Source organism: Penaeus chinensis, chromosome 30 (assembly GCF_019202785.1).
Source record: "Penaeus chinensis breed Huanghai No. 1 chromosome 30, ASM1920278v2, whole genome shotgun sequence".
Taxonomy (NCBI): Eukaryota; Metazoa; Arthropoda; class Malacostraca; order Decapoda; family Penaeidae; genus Penaeus; species Penaeus chinensis.
Window position 1 is genome coordinate 8966812 of NC_061848.1, and position 17146 is coordinate 8983957.

The 17146-nt window shown below is 40.1% G+C and overlaps 2 protein-coding genes across 2 annotated transcripts in view; both read right to left on the reverse strand.

The window, feature by feature from the left end:
- Positions 1–550: 550 nt before the first annotated feature.
- On the reverse strand, positions 551–10078 carry LOC125041215 (serine-rich adhesin for platelets-like). The gene is made up of 4 exons (XM_047636054.1): positions 10071–10078; positions 10020–10030; positions 8279–9976; positions 551–4114 (listed from the first exon to the last, which is right to left on the reverse strand). Exons 1-4 carry the CDS (start codon positions 10076–10078, stop codon positions 1362–1364), a joined length of 4470 nt encoding a protein of 1489 aa, XP_047492010.1. The 3' UTR covers positions 551–1361.
- Positions 9999–17146, reverse strand: part of LOC125041216 — a 17475-nt gene continuing 10327 nt past the window's right edge. The window contains exons 3-6 of the mRNA XM_047636055.1: positions 13417–13543; positions 11907–13208; positions 10935–11731; positions 9999–10893 (exon numbers count right to left, since the gene is read on the reverse strand). Of these exons, the coding sequence (XP_047492011.1) occupies positions 10180–10893; positions 10935–11731; positions 11907–13208; positions 13417–13543 (2940 nt within the window). The 3' untranslated portion in view covers positions 9999–10179. The remainder of the gene's footprint in view (positions 10894–10934; positions 11732–11906; positions 13209–13416; positions 13544–17146) is intronic.

Below are 17146 nucleotides of genomic sequence, written 5' to 3' on the forward strand. Positions count from 1 at the left end.
TGCCCGACTACTGCAGTAACCTCTAGGCGAGTTGAAACGCCTGGTAGGGATGCGAACCACCGATCCCTCGAGGCCGACACGTTACCGTTACTAGCATGGAGGCCTGTCACGTGAATACCTATTACAGTTCTAAGTGGGTCTATTAGGCTGCTTGCAAGTGTTTAGTGCCACATTACAGCTAAGTACAATTTTGATGGGTTTGTATGATTTTCCTCGCATACATCATCCGCTACAATTTCGTTCGATTACTTCGAAAAAGTGTCTTGGGTACGTTTATTAGATTCTTTAGTTTCTTTAATTGTAAAAACAAAGTCTCATGGTGCTAGACAAAGTACATATAAAGTAGAGCCTGGAAGTTTTGTTTTACATCCTTTTACTACCCTTATTATTAGTTTGCGAAGGAAATGCTCTAGAAGAAAAGAGTGTCTTAAAAAGTTATGTTTATCAGATTCTTTAGTTTCTTTAGTTGTGAACACTAATCACAATTTGAAACAAATTGTTAAGTCAACAATTACAGTTATGGAGAGAGAAGAGACAGAAAATTCTGCTATAGCCTGCAAAATTCTTTATTAATAAAAGCTACATTAACCATCTCACTCTGACTACGACATAATGATAAGGTTGTAAATAAATATGTGAATGAAAAATAATTTATCAGTACAAGAAATAGCTATATGCGTTGGCTAGTAATTTCTTTTCAAAACGTCACCTTTTCCGTAGTAAATCTGTATGGATAAGATCATTGATCGATCTTTGAAGAGAACTTGTCCAGTAATGGAGGAGATTAAGGTTTAGATCTATGTGAAGCATTAAAAATAGCAGTAGTTCTTGCAAACTGTTGCTGTGTTACATTTCTATCCTCCAAAGCAAATTAACAATCCACAATTTAGGTCGGAAATTACCTTATTAATAAAATAAAAAAGTAGATCAAAGTTCCAACTAGTAACAGTTGATGGTATGATTCTGTTTTAGTCCTTTTATATGAATTATATAGACAGAAGGAAGTTTAAAGTTTGATCACTGCTGGCAATCTGTTGCATTTATCCTTATTTTTTAAAGTTTTTAAACGGTGAACTAAAGGTAAAGGTACGTGTTAGTGAATGAGTAAACACCATGTTTTGTATAAGTAAAACTCATTTTCAGCTTATATTTATATTTTCTGCATGAGAAGAAATGCTGTTGAGTATGAAAAACCTCATATTGACACAGTACCATATATAGTTAATGGAAACATAATTGTGGTAATGTGCATGTTTATATATTTGTATTACAGTAAACATATAATGTAGTCTATATCCACGCTTATGCGTGAGTTTATCAAAAGAACACTAATTCGAAAGAAATATTAAGGTTGTCAGTCTTTATGAAGATGTTGTAGAAACAGTTGATGTAGTATCAGATGTTGTAGTTTCGATGGTTGTGGCTTCAGCGGTTGTTGCATCAGCTGTTGTGGTATCAGTGGTTGTAGTGTCAACTGTAGTACCGTCAACGGTTGTAACATCAGCTGTTGTTGTCTCAACTGTTGTAGCATCAACAGATGTAGCTACATAAGTTGTGGCATCAGCTGTTGTAGTGTCCACTGTGGTGGCATCAGCTGTTGTAGCTTCAACGGTTGTGGCATCAGCTGTTGTGGCTTCGATGGTGGTGGCATCTGCTGTTGTAGTATCAGCGGTGATGGCATAAGTTGTAGCATCAACAGTTGTGGCATCAGCTGTTGTAGTGTCAACTGTGGTGGCATCAGCTGTTGTAGCTTCAGCGGTTGTGGCATCAGCTGTTGTGGCTTCGATGGTGGTGGCATCTGCTGTTGTAGTATCAGCGGTGACGGCACCAGTTGTAACATCGACAGTTGTGGTATCAGCAGCAGTAGAATCAACACTTGTGGTATCAGCTGTTGTATCGTCAACTGTAGTACCATCAACTGTTGTAGTATCAGCTACCGTGACATCGGTTGTAGTATCAGTTATAGAATCCGTTATTGTGGAATCAGAATCAGTTGTGAAGCCAGATACCGTAACATCACTTGTACCCTCTGTTGTAAAACCAGTTACTGTAGCATTAGTTGTATCCTCTGTTGTAAAACCAGTTACTGTAGCATCAGTTGTATCCTCTGTTGTGAAGTCAGTTACTGTAAAATCGGTTATATCCTCTGTTGTAAAACCAGTTACTGTAGCATCAGTTGTATCCTCTGTTGTAAAATCGGTTATATCCTCTGTTGTAAAACCAGTTACTGTAGCATCAGTTGTATCCTCTGTTGTGAAGTCAGTTACTGTAAAATCGGTTATATCCTCTGTTGTAAAACCAGTTACTGTAGCATCAGTTGTATCCTCTGTTGTAAAATCGGTTATATCCTCTGTTGTAAAACCAGTTACTGTAGCATCAGTTGTATCCTCTGTTGTAAAGTCAGTTACTGTAAAATCAGTTATATCCTCTGTTGTAAAACCAGTTACTGTAACATCAGTTGTATCCTCTGTTGTAAAGTCAGTTACTGTAAAATCGGTTATATCCTCTGTTGTAAAACCAGTTACTGTAGCATCAGTTGTATCCTCTGTTGTAAAGTCAGTTACTGTAAAATCGGTTATATCCTCTGTTGTAAAGCCAGTTACTGTAGCATCAGTTGTATCCTCTGTTGTAAAGTCAGTTACTGTAAAATCGGTTATATCCTCTGTTGTAAAGCCAGTTACTGTAGCATCAGTTGTATCCTCTGTTGTAGAGCCAGTTACTGTAAAATCGGTTATATCGTCTGTTGTAAAGCCAGTTACTGTAGCATCAGTTGTATCCTCTGTTGTAGAGCCAGTTACTGTAATATCGGTTATATCCTCCGTTGTAAAACCAGTTACTGTAGCATCAGTTGTATCCTCTGTTGTAAAAACAGTTACTGTAAAATCGGTTATATCCTCTGTTGTAAAGCCAGTTACTGTAGCATCAGTTATATCCTCTGTTGTAAAGCCAGTTACTGTAAAATCGGTTATATCCTCTGTTGTAAAGCCAGTTACTGTAGCATCAGTTGTATCCTCTGTTGTAGAGCCAGTTACTGTAAAATCGGTTATATCCTCCGTTGTAAAACCAGTTACTGTAGCATCAGTTATATCCTCTGTTGTAAAGCCAGTTACTGTAGCATCAGTTGTATCCTCTGCTGTAAAGTCAGTTACTGTAAAATCGGTTATATACTCTGTTGTAAAGCCAGTTACTGTAGCATCAGTTGTATCCTCTGTTGTAAAGTCAGTTACTGTAAAATCGGTTGTATCCTCTGTTGTAAAGCCAGTTACTGTAGCATCAGTTGTATACTCTGTTGTAAAGTCAGTTACTGTAAAATCGGTTATATCCTCTGTTGCAAAGTCAGTTACTGTAAAATCGGTTATATCCTCTGTTGTAAAGCCAGTTACTGTAGCATCAGTTATATCCTCTGTTGTAAAGCCAGTTACTGTAAAATCGGTTATATCCTCTGTTGCAAAGTCAGTTACTGTAAAATCGGTTATATCCTCTGTTGTAAAGCCAGTTACTGTAGCATCAGTTGTATCCTCTGTTGTAGAGCCAGATACTGTAAAATCGGTAATATCTTCTGTTATAAAACCAGTTACTGTAGCATCAGTTGTATCCTCTGTTGTAAATTCAGTTACTGTAAAATCGGTTATATCCTCTGTTGTAAAGTCAATTACTGTAAAATCGGTTATATCCTCTGTTGTAAAGTCAGTTACTGTAAAATCGGTTATATCCTCTGTTGTAAAATCGGTTATATCCTCTGTTGTAAAGCCAGTTACTGTAGCATCGCTTATATCTTCTGTTATAAAACCAGTTACTGTAGCATCGGTTGTATCCTCTATCATTGTACCAGTTATTGTAGCATCAGTTATATCGGCTGGTGTATAACCAATTATCGTAGTATCGGTTGCATAATTTGTTGCAAAATCAGTTATTGTAAAGATTATTGTAGGATCTGGTGTTGAATCAGCCATTGGTATTTTGTCTGTGGTGGTAGGAACGGTTGCAGGAATTGGAACAGTTGTTGGAATAGTATCGGCATCAGTAGCAGTTGTGGCCACATTTTCAGGACCAGTTGTATCAGCAGGTGCAAGATTAGTTGTAGTATCAGATTCATCAGGTGCATTAGTCTCATCTGAGGAAAAAGAGAAAAAACGTTAATATGCAACCCTCCCTCTCTCTCTCTCTCTCTTTCTCTCTCTCTCTCTCTCTCTCTCTCTCTCTCTCTCTCTCTCTCTTTCTCTCTCTTCCGTGTTGGAATTTTACCCTGTGCAACACTTGTCCGGATAACTTAGGGAAGTGTTTTCTCTAGATGATCCTTTATTTATAGTCTGGTTATTTCCCGCTTAATTCACTATCTATATTGAATTAGGCTGATTACCTATAGGCTGGTTGTCTCCCGTTACTATTGAGGGTATGTTCAGTTACAGATAATGAAAAAAACAACACACAAATATATACATATATATATATATATATATATATATATATATGCATACATACATACACACATATATGTATATGTACATACATACATATGTATATAACTATATATATACATATATATACATAAAGAACAGAGAGCATAAAGATCACTGTGGTTATTTAAGAAAAAACATTCACCTTTCCCTGTCCTATTTCTTCTAATCTTTTTAAATTTGAATTCGTATATTATGTGCTAAGTGCAGTCTAATCGTACCAGTGGATGTATCCTTTGTTGTAAAACCAGTTACTGTAGCATCTGTTGTATCCTCTGTTGTAAAAACCGTTACTGTAAAATCGGTTATATCCTCTGTTGTGAAGCCAGTTACTGTAGCATCAGTTGTATCCTCTGTTGTAAAGCGAGTTACTATAGCATCAGTTGTATCCTCTGTTGTAAAGCCAGTTACTGTAGCATCAGTTGTATCCTCTGTTGTAAAGCCAGTTACTGTAGCATCAGTTGTATCCTCTGTTGTAAAGCCAGTTACTGTAGCATCAGTTGTATCCTCTGTTGTAAAGCCAGTTACTGTAGCATCAGTTGTATCCTCTGTTGTTAAGCCAGTTACTGTAGCATCAGTTGTATCCTCTGTTGTAAAGCCAGTTACTGTAGCACCAGTTGTATCCTCTGTTGTAAAGCCAGTTACTGAAGCATCAGTTGTATCCTCTGTTGAAAAGCCAGTTACTGTAGCATCAGTTGTATCCTCTGTTGTAAAGCCAGTTACTGTAGCATCAGTTGTATCCTCTGTTGTAAAGCCAGTTACTGTAGCATCAGTTGTATCCTCTGTTGTAAAGCCAGTTACTGTAGCATCAGTTGTATCCTCAGTTGTAAAGCCAGTTGCTGTAGCATCAGTTGTACCCTCTGCTGTAAAGCTAGTTACTGTAGCATCAGTTGTATCCTCTGCTGTTAAGCCAGTTACTGTAGCATCTGTTATATCCTCTGCTGTAAAGCCAGTTACTGAAGCATCAGTTGTATCCACTGTTGTAAAGCCAGTTACTGTAACATCAGTTGTATCCTCTGTTGTAAAACCAGTTACTGTTCCAGTGGTATCCTCTGTTGTAAAACCAGTTACAGTAGTATCGGTTATAAGGCCAGTTACTGTACCAATGGTTGCAATCTCTGTTGTAAAACTAGTTACTGTAGCATCAGTTGTATCCTCTGTTGTAAAGCCAGTTACTGTAAAATCGGTTATATCCTCCGTTGTAAAGCCAGTTACTGTAGCATCAGTTGTATCCTCTGTTGTAAAGCCAGTTACTGTAGCATCAGTTGTATCCACTGTTGTAAAACCAGTTAGTGTAGTATCGGTTATATTGGTTGCAATCTCTGTTGTAAAGCCAGTTACTGTAACATCAGTTGTATCCTGTGTTGTAAAGCCAGTTACTATAAAATCGGTTATATCCTCCGTTGTAAAGCCAGTTACTGTAACATCAGTTGTATCCTCCGTTGTTAAGCCTGTTACTGTAGCCTCTGTTATATCCTCTGTTGTAAAGCCAATTACTGTTGCATCAGTTGTATCCTCTGTCGTAAAGTCAGCTACTGTAGCATCTGTTATATCATCTGTTCTAAAGCCAGTTACTGTTGCATCAGTTGTATCCTCTGTTGTAAAGCCAGTTACTGTAGCAACAGTTGTACCCTCTGTTGTAAAGCCAGTTATTGTAGCATCAGTTGTATCCTCTGATGTAAAGCCAGTTACTGTAGCATCAGTTGTATCCTCTGTTGTAAAGCCAGTTACTGTAGCATCGGTTGTACCCTCTGTTGTAAAGCCAGTTACTGTAGCATCGGTTGTATCCTCTGTTGTAAAGCCAGTTACTGTAGCATCAGTTGTATCCTCTGTTGTAAAGCCAGTTACTGTAGCATCACTTGTATCCTCTGTTGTAATGCCAGTTACTGTGGCATCGGTCATATCCTCTGTTTTAAAGCTAGTTACCGTACCAGTGGTTGTATCCTCTGTTGTAAAACCAATTTCTATAGCATCGGTTGTATCCTCTATTGTAAAACCAGTTACTGTTGTATAAGTTGTTTCCTCTGTTACTGTACCAGTTTTTGTAGCATCAGTTGTATCCTCTGTTATATAACCAAATCTTGTAGTATCTGTTGAAAAAACTGTTATTGTAGCATCAGTTGTATCTGGTACAAAACCTGTTACTGTAGCAGCTGTTATATCGCCTGATGTATAACCAATTGTTGTAGTATCATTTACAAAATTTGTTGCAAAACCAGTAATTGTATGATGTATTGTAGGATCGGGTGCATCATCTGTTATTGTAAAAAGTATTGTAGCATCTGGTGTTGTATCAGCCATCGGTATTTTGTCTGTGGTGGTAGGAACGGTTGCAGGAATTGGAATAGTATCGGCATGAATAGCAGTTGTGGCCACATTTGCAGGACCAGTTGTATCAGCAGGTGTAAGATTAGTTGTAGTATCAGATTCATCAGGTGCATCAGTCTCATCTGAGGAAAGAAAAAAATTGCAACTCTTTCTTTCTCTCTCTCTCTCTCTCTCTCTCTCTCTCTCTCTCTCTCTCTCTCTCTCTCCTCCCTCTCTCTGTGTGTCTCTCTTCTCTCTCTCTCTATCACTCTCCCTTTCCCTCTCCCCCCCTCTTTTTCTCTTTTTTCCTCCCTCTCTCCCCTCCCCCCCCCCCCCCCTCTACTTTGGTTGGACACTTATTTATAGTCTGTTTATTTCCAGCTTAATTATTGACAGTCGGCAATCCCCGTTTGTATCACTCTATCTATATTGACATAGGCCAATTACCTAACAGTTATTGTATTGTAAGCTGGGTGTCTCCCATTCCTCTTGATGGTATGCTCAGATAATGGAAAAAATACCATGTTTATCCTTCATCAACTGTAACATGACAATCAAATTTTATACGTTTAAACATTTTAAATGTCTATTATTCAATAAAAAGGGCGGTTACCATACTACGTAGAGCTTCATTTTTTAAAGTTGTATGGGCTACTTTGTTCGAGAGACACTTTTATCATAAAGAATGGGAAAAGTCTTTTGACAGTGACAGTCAAGGCGTTCTTAGAAAAATAGATAAAAATAATTTTAAAAAAGTTTGTATATATATATATATATATATATATATTAGGAAGAACAGACAGTATAAATGATCTCAGGCAACGAGAGGTTATTTAAGAAAAGGCTTTCACCTATTTTTTCTAACCTTTTTAAATTTATGTTCTACTATTAACTAAGGGAAAGCTGTTTTGCTATAAAGAGCAGTCTAATTGTAGATGTAACTATTTAGGTATTACAATTGTAAATCCAAGCTTAAAGCCATCATGTTATGTACAAGTTTATATGCAATATGTAATAAACCGAATAATTATAATTAAATCCAAGGAAATGTCTACCCCCCCCCCTACCTAAGGTTTACTGTCCTTGCAAGTTGAACAGCTCTGTTTATAAATACTTAGGTAGCAAGATAGACTATTGCTTATATATGTGTATGTATGAACAAACATACACTTATACAAAAACATATACAGTCGTGGATATAGTAAAATCCCCCAGCAATGCTCTCTTCACCTGAAGTCTGTGGTAGTTGTGCATTAGAATAAATAACTGTAAATGAATTATTACGCACCTGCTAATTAGATTTATATGGCAGCTTATATTTTTTTCTGTCTGATAGTTGTCAGTTATGCAGAACATGTCAACGTACCCATCTTCAGAAAAATGGGACCTCGTTCTGTGTATCTGTCCTCCCATCTGATATGAAGGGCATTACTAGAGGGCAAGGTGATATATCCACAGATGTACGTGAGTTCTCTTAGTTGACAAATGTGTACAATGCGTCATACATTTCTTACCTTCTGTAACAAGTGGTTCCAGATAAATTGTAGTAGCACCATATTCCAGCAACAGTTGATTCACAGTAGTAATCCCTGTTCGGATTTCCTGTCGTTCAACATACACCCAGGATTTTGCTTTTCCTATACTGGTTTCCATTTCACTTGCAGAAGATTTTATACTTTCAGTTAATGTACCCCCATTCCCAGATACCTGTGCTACTATAGCATCAATGTTTGTTTTTAATGCATCAATAGCAGCTTTTTTTACATCTATTTCACTAGCAGTTCCACTCTCTATAATATCCTCAAGACTAACTAATAGAGTCTTAAATTCAGTTAGAACAGTCTTCAATTCGGAATTTATGCTGGCTGTTGTTTCAGCAGCTTCAGTCGTTGCGGTGACTGCTTGTTTTGCGGCATCTGTTGTTGCAGCTGTAACATCTCCTTTAGTATCAGCATCTGTAGCAGTGACTTGTGCAGCTGTAGTAATTGCTATAGTCGCGTCTGCTGTATTTGGGACGTCTGTTACCGTTGCAGTGTCTGTTCCAGTAATAATACCCTCTTTTGCTGTACTATCTGTTACAGCCGAAGTACCTGGTAAGGTTGTAGTGTCTAGAAAAGCCGTTTTGTCTGCTACCATAGTGTGTGTCATAGTTATGGTATCTGTTAATGTACTGCCTGTTGCAGCTAATGTGTCTGTTCTAGTATCTTCTTTGGTTGTAAAGTCTATTATGACTGTAGGTACGGTTATAGTTTCTGCTGTAGCTGTAGTGTCTCCTTTGGCTGTGACGATTGGTATAGTTATGGTTTCTCCATTAGTTGTTATTGTAGTACCTACTTTGTTTGTGGCGTCCGCCGTGATTGCAGTTTCTGTTGTGATTACCCTGTCTGCTATGGTTGTAGTGTCTACAGTTGCAGTGTCGAGTGTGAGTGTAGTGTCTGCTATGGTTGTAATACCTGATAAAATTGTAGTGTCTGCCCTGGCTGTAGTGTCTCCTGTAGCTGTAGTGTCTTCCCTGGCTGTGGTTTCTCCTGTAGCTGTAGTGTCTGCCCTGGAAGTGGTTTCTCCTGTAGCTGCTACATCTGTAGTACCAATTACAATCGTAGTGTCTGTGACAGTTGCAGTATGTGCTATAGTTGTAATGTCTCCTACAATTGTAGTGTCTGCTTCAGATGTGTCTGTTACAATTGTTGCGTCTGCTACAGTTGTGTCTGCAACGGTTGTAGTGTCAGCTATAGTTGTAGTTTCAGCTGCAGTCGTGGTGTCTGCAACGATGGTGGTGTCTGAAACAGTTGTGGTGTCTGCAATGGTGGTGGTGTCTGCAATGGTGGTGGTGTCTGCAACAGTGGTGGTGTCTGCTACAGTCGTGGTGTCTGCAACGGTGGTGGTGTCTGCAACAGTGGTGGTGTCTGCAACGGTGGTGGTGTCTGCAACAGTTGTGGTGTCTGCAATGGTGGTGGTGTCCGCTACAGTCGTGGTGTCTGCAACGGTGGTGGTGTCTGCAACAGTTGTGATGTCTGCAACGATGGTGGTGTCTGCAACGGTGGTGGTGTCTGCAACGGTGGTGGTGTCTGCAACAGTTGTGGTGTCTGCAACGGTGGTGGTGTCTGCAACGGTGGTGGTGTCTGCAACAGTGGTGGTGTCTGCAACAGTGGTGGTGTCTGCAACAGTGGTGGTGTCCGCTACAGTTGTGGTGTCTGCAACGGTGGTGGTGTCTGCATTGGTGGTGGTGTCTGCAACAGTGGTGGTGTCCGCTACAGTTGTGGTGTCTGCAACGGTGGTGGTGTCTGCAGTGGAGGTGGTATCTACTGTTGCATCAGCAACTGCCTCTCGCTTTCTTCTTCTTCTGCTACTGCCAGAAACACTATTCAGAGAAGTCTTTGCATCGTCAAGTGAATTGTCGAGATTATCCAGCGATTCATCCTTGGTGGTCAGAGCCAAAAGTCGACTTCGTAATGCCTGAACTGGGTCCTGAGTAGTAGTGGGAACAGCTGTAGTAGTGGGTGCTGCTGTAGTAGTAGTAGGAGCTGGAGTAGTGGTGGGAGCTGCTGTAGTAGTGGGGGCTTGAGTTGTGGTAGGAGCTGGAGTAGTAGTGGGAGCTGCCGTAGTCGTTGGGGCTGGCGTAGTTGTTGGAGCTGGAGTTGTGGTGGGAGCTGGAGTAGTAGTGGTGGGAGGTACTGTAGTAGTGGGGGGTGGAGAAGTTGTTGGGGCTGGAGTTGTGGTAGGATTTGAAGTAGTAGTGGTGGGAGGTGCTGTAGTAGTAGGGGGTGGAGTAGTTGTTGGAGCTGGAGTAGTAGTGGGAGGTGCTGTAGTAGTGGGGGCTGGAGTAGTTGTTGGAGCTGGAGTTTCGGTGGGAGCTGGAGTAGTAGTGGTGGGAGCTTCTGTAGTAGTAGGGGCTGGGGAAGTTGTTGGAGCTGGAGTAGTAGTGGGAGGTGCTGTAGTAGTGGGGCCTGGAGTAGTTGTTGGTGCTGGAGTTGTGGTAGGAGCTGGAGTAGTAGTGGTGGGATCTTCTGTAGTAGTAGGGGCTGGGGAAGTTGTTGGAGCTGGAGTTGTGGTAACAGCTGGAGTTGTGGTAACAGCTGGAGTAGTAGTAGGAGCTGGAGTTGTGGTAGGAGCTGGAGCTGGAGTAGAGCTAGGAGCTCCTGTAGTAGTTGGAGCTGGAGTAGAAGTAACAGGGTTGGTAGGTGTTTTCCCAGATGTCGTTCCAGGCGGCGTCGTTCCTGGTCCGGGAGGCGTCGTTCCTGGTCCGGACGGAGTCGTCCCTGGTCCGGGAGGCGTCGTTCCTGGTCCGGACGGAGTCGTCCCTGGTCCGGGAGGCGTCGTTCCTGGTCCGGACGGCGTCGTTCCTGGTCCGGACGGCGTCGTTCCTGGTCCGGACGGCGTCGTTCCTGGTCCGGGCGGAGTCGTTCCTGGTCCGGGAGGCGTCGTTCCTGGTCCGGACGGAGTCGTTCCTGGTCCGGGAGGCGTCGTTCCTGGTCCGGACGGCGTCGTTCCTGGTCCGGACGGCGTCGTCCCTGGTCCGGGAGGCGTCGTTCCTGATCCGGACGGCGTCGTTCCTGGTCCGGGTGGAGTCGTTCCTGGTCCGGGCGGCGTCGTTCCTGGTCCGGGAGGCGTCGTTCCTGGTCCGGGCGGCGTCGTTCCTGGTCCGGACGGCGTCGTTCCTGGTCCGGGCGGCGTCGTTCCTGGTCCGGACGGCGTCGTTCCTGGTCCGGGCGGCGTCGTTCCTGGTCCGGGCGGCGTCGTTCCTGGTCCGGGAGGCGTCGTTCCTGGTCCGGACGGCGTCGTTCCTGGTCCGGGCGGCGTCGTTCCTGGTCCGGGCGGCGTCGTTCCTGGTCCGGACGGCGTCGTTCCTGGTCCGGACGGCGTCGTTCCTGGTCCGGACGGCGTCGTTCCTGGTCCGGGCAGTGTTGTTCCTTGGCTTGGCCCAGTTGTTTCCGGCCTGGGCGTAGTCGTAGATGTTGGCTGTTTTTCTTTAAAAGAGAAGGACAATATATTACAGATTTTTGTTTGTTTGTTTGTTTCTTATACCATATAAGACTTTTTATCTTGTCAAGATTATCAATATGTGAATGATGATTTTGCAAAAGATTATGACAGATTGGGATTACTAAAACAGAACGTATTAATTAGAAGAAAATTACTTACTTTTTATACAACAGACTTTGGGTTCTTTGCATGGCTCCTTTACTGTGACAATTTTACCGTTGCATTTTTCTTTTTTACGACATTTACCACCTCGATCCTTACATTTCCTGATTGAGCAGCATACCTTATCATTCTTACATTTCTTGCTAGGTTCTAAGACCTTTCCTTCACAGTTAGAGGCCTTTTTGCACTTTCCACCCAGTGAATTACAGGTCTCTATCTTTGTACAACAGACTTCGCTACCCTTGCATTTTTTTGAAGGATTAAGTATTTTTTCGGTGCATTTAGATTCGACACGACATATTCCACCCAATCCATTACATGTAGATTCCCTTTTGCAGCACACTTTCCCACCTTTGCATTTTTTTGCAGGCTTTAACGTATTCCCTTTGCATTTAGACTCCAGGCGACATTTTCCACCTTTCCCTTGACAAGTGGACATGCAGCAAAGTTTACCTTCTTTACACCCTTCAATGTCTTTAACAATTCCATTGCATTTATTTCGACATTTGTAGCCCTTTTCTCGACATTGGTTAGTTGTTTTGCAACATATCTTATCAGTGTTTTTGCAGACCGCATCAGAAATTACATTACTGCATTTCTTTGTTGATTTTATACATTTCCCCCCACTTTTCTTGCATTTTTTTTCGGTGTTTTGCCTTGCTTCTTTGTTAGAAACCCTCCTTTTGCAACATTTCTTATTTTTTCTACAGATTCCTTCCTTTATGATGCCAGTAGAACATTCATTTTTGCATATACCACCCTGGGTTTGGCATGTCTGTGTTATTATGCCTTTTCCATCCTTTTTGCTATTTGTTTTTAGCTTTCCATGCCTTGGATTCTGTTTTCCCTTTTTACCATCGCCTTGTTTTGCCTTGTTCCCCTTCTGTTTTTCTTTGGTAGACTCCTCAGTCCCCTGTTTTTCATATTTTCCCCCTTTCTTGGATCTGTTTTTTTCTGTGTCTTTTCCATGAGATTTCTCCTTATTGCTATTTTTAGGTTTCCCCCCTTTCTCTGGATTTTGTTTCAAGTTTGCTTTAGATCCTTTACGGTCAATTTTTTCACGGTTTTGTCTTTCATTTTTAGCAGCTTTTCTCATTTCCTTTCGCCTTTGCTTTCTGGACTCCCTCCGGTCATTGTTTTTTAACTCTTTATCATTAGGCTGCTTTGACCCTCCTTTGTTGGCTTTGCTCTTTTGCTCTTTTCCCCCCAGCTTCTTCGAGACAGATTTTTCAGGGTTTGATTCTTCTTTCTTTTTGTTCTCTTTGTTGGTTCGATCTGCCTTTTTCGTCATCATTTTCCCTGTAGTATAAACAAACATGTTATGATGACAAGACAATGCGATTAGAGATCCAAGGCTATGAAATCTAATAATAAGAAATTTATACTATGTATTTAAACAATCAAATTTACACAAGAATGTATAAAAGAGAAGATAAAAACAGGATGAGAAGTGATCTGTTTATGCTCAAACTAGTAGTCATGAATCTGCTGGTGTAAAAATGCTTACTGATAAGTGGCCTCTGCTTGCAGCAAATCCCCTCTAAGCAGTCTTGTTTGCCAAGAGACCTGGTGCATTCCCCAAGTCTACACAAGCCCCCCATATTTTGACATATATTGCTGCTAACGTCATTCTCCTGTAATAGAAAAGAGGTCATGTGTAAAGAGTTGTAAGCAAACAGTACAATACTTACCATTTTGGGAAGTCTCATCGTGCTTCTGCGAAACTTCTCCACATCTTTAGTTTTAGCCTCTAGTTTTGTTCAGCTAAACACTTTAATTTTGATGTTTTCTATCAGAAGGTATTTGCTATTACTACTATTACTAATTTGTTCATATATCCTTTTCCAAAACTTCAATTTGACCGTCAAGACTCTGTGGTGTATATATACTGTCTTTGCCGTGACCCTGCACCTTCACACTTCAGTTCTGTCTACAGTTACTTCCTATAGAAGGTGAAACACTCAGGGATAGGGTGCAGAACATGTTCTTCTAGTTGTGAATCTTCGAGCTCAAACTATGAGTTGTTTGATAATTTGGTGCTGAAGGGGTTATAAAGTGAGGATTAGGAAGGAGAAACGACCCAAACACAAGACTAATGGCATAATAGAAGGCATGGGAATAGAGTAAGAAGCTGCTTAACATTTCAAGCAAATATGCTAATTTATCTTTATTATATTCCACTCACACCAGGGAGAGGAGTATATATATATATATATATATATATATATATATATATATATATATTCATATATATATATATATATATATATATTCATATATATATATATTCATATATATATATATATATAGATATATATATTCATATATATATATTCATATATATTCATATATATATATATATTCATATATATATTTATGAATATATATATATATATATATATATATATTCATATATATATATTCATATATATATATTCATATATATATATATATATATATATATATATTCATATATATATACTCTCTCTCTCTCTCTCTCTCTATCAAGATGAACTGAGTCTAAGGTGAAACTAATATTTGTGCTCCATCAAATTAGATAAGACTCGAGGGTTATAATATTAATTTCCTTCGGGATACAAATAACATTATCTGCATCAGTCTTTCACTTTCCATTTTGTATGTTTTTTTGTTTTTTTTCTGAGGACTTTCTGCCAAAGGTAATTGATGGCACATCCTTAATATGTATTTACTTTATGCTTTATACATCTAGTAAAACATTTATAGCTAAGAGAAAGAAGTGGATCATTGGGGAAAGGGGCAAGGTTTTGTCGGTTCGAATTATCCTGTTTTTAATGCCAAGGGATTTCGGCCATAGCAGATAACTTATTGCACTAATAGAAACGCCCCTACTAAATTTCAGATATTGCATACACATTCCATCAGTATACTTTTTTGGCCATCAATATTTTTGCTGCATGCTTACTGTACCCAGTGATGACAGAACCCTTGAGCTATAAAAGTTTATCTCTGTTTGGGATATTCAGCTCCTGCAGATTATTTGTTGTTTACAAATTCAAAGTAATTCTCTATGTATAAGGAATTAGTAATATCAAAGCAATTAAGAAGTAAAGTGCACAGTGTAAGCTGTGCAAGATGAATAAGGGGCACATAAGGTAGACCCTCCCCAATAACCATTCGCCAGTGGTCTCAACCTTTTTACAAACCTCCTACACAAGCTGTTCCATTTATGATCTCATAATTACTTACCTTTAGGCTAATAACAAAAAATAGCCCTCTGTTTTATTCACATAACTGGAATACGATATTCCCTGAAGGAATGGTTTCATTGCATATTCTTCGTATGGAAACTGACAGACACCTAGCAAATGGTCCACAATATATTTTCGCTAAAGCTCCACATTGTACCTGCTAACTTTGTTCATCAACCAGTTAGGAACCACTGCCTAAGCAATCAGATGGTTCCTTTTCTCGCCAGTCAGCAATCCTAGCCTGACCCTCACTTCCCGGTATTGCCCAAACTATACCAGACAGTTTCTCTTCTACTAAAATACATTAAGTGCCATGTTTAAGTGTCTTATTCTTTCCCCAATCCCCATCGCCAGTGAGGTTGAGGATATTTTTGGATAGCCGATGAAAACATCCGAATATATTTGCGACTGTATATGTATATGGGTATAATTTGTATGTAATATATTCTTAAAAAAATAAACTACATTTTCAATATTTCCTCCGGTAACAGTTCTGCATTTTTTCCCGTTTTCTTCACTTCAATACTTGTAAAAGTCTCATATCTATTATTTGTTTTAAAGTTATATAGGTAGATGCATGCATTAGCCCATTCGCCCTGGATTTATGTACTGCCCCCTGTAGTTTTTGGTGAATTTTGTTACATACAGATGGCTCCACATGTTCTCAACCGGCAAAGAGTCTGTCAGTGGACCCTAGTTACCGATCCTGATTTCCCAATTCCTTGAATTAGCAGGAAAATGTGTTTTTCTTATTAATACCATTGCTATCGATACTGTTATTATTGTTATTCATGTTATAATTATTAAATTGTAATTAAAATATTTTAGACAACGAAATGATACAAAATACCCTTTCTTAAAGTTTTAATAACTGGCCATTTCGTGATTAAGAACTTGTAGAGCCATCTATGTGTAAATGCAATAAATAAACTTGTACTACAGTGGGCATGGTATGTATTCTTGCCCAATGGGGCAAATGGGTTAATTGAAATAGTTGTCAATTGTTGGAACTATTCATTCCGAAAAGAAAAAAAAAATATGTAAAAATGTTGTACGGGAAGTTTAAATTTGATTATAATAAATATTATATTGCAGAAATGACTAGGTATTAGTTCAAACTCATGAAAATTAATTTGGAATCTATCTTCTGTTTTATTTTTGCGCATGGGAGTATTATTCGCCTTTATCATGGAAAATAGTGAAACTTAAGAACTATTTCCCAAGTGCTAATGGTCATTCTATCGGTAAGTTCTTTAGCTATTATCGTAAATTTCATATTAGCATAAATAACTTTCATTCTTACAGGAACTAATAGATGTTGGTCACTGTGATGGCAATATTGGGAGCCCATTTTTTATTTTCGTTTTGTGACAAATTCCATTGGGAATGTAAGGCTTATGTTACTTAAATGTCTTCGGGGGTGGCAGAGGTGGTGTTCACCGGGATTGACCCCCCGAGGCTTATCCTCAGGCGAGTTATCCGGGTAGGCACTTGAAACATCTGGTCCTTGCAGCAGGACGAGCAGTTAACTCTGCTATCAGGGGAATTGAAGTGGTTGGGAGTTAAGGTTGGCTGCTCTCTCGGGGGTGAGAAGACCTGACAGCGGCATGGTCAGTATGGGTGGGTACACCTACCTCTGGCTATTTCTACAGTGAGTAGAAATAGCCATCTCCAGCCGACTTCAATCCTCAGTACTTGAGGTAACACCGGTTGAGCATATTATAGCACTGAGTCTGAAGCATGCTTTTGGCTTCATGTCTCTTACGCTTCTACCGATGTTTGCAAACTCGATGTGAAAGAGGCATTGTTCTGGGAATCCAGCTGTGATCTAACTGGCTATGAGATGTCTGTCAGCTTCCATGGCTCCGGAGCTGATCCCAGCAGTGAGAACAGCCTCCTTCTCCGGGATTTTGCGAGGTCCCAGAGAATGAGGACCTACATCGCTGGACATGGTATAGCAATACAGGTACTGTGGCCAAGGAGATCGACCACATTCTTGTCAGCACT

Excerpts from the sequence above, each read along its gene's own strand:
- LOC125041215 (XM_047636054.1), bottom strand. Across the intron at positions 4,115-8,278 it reads GGAACCACTTGTTACAGAAG|ATGAGACTAATGCACCTGAT; the intron begins GTAAGAAATGTA and ends CTTTTTCCTCAG.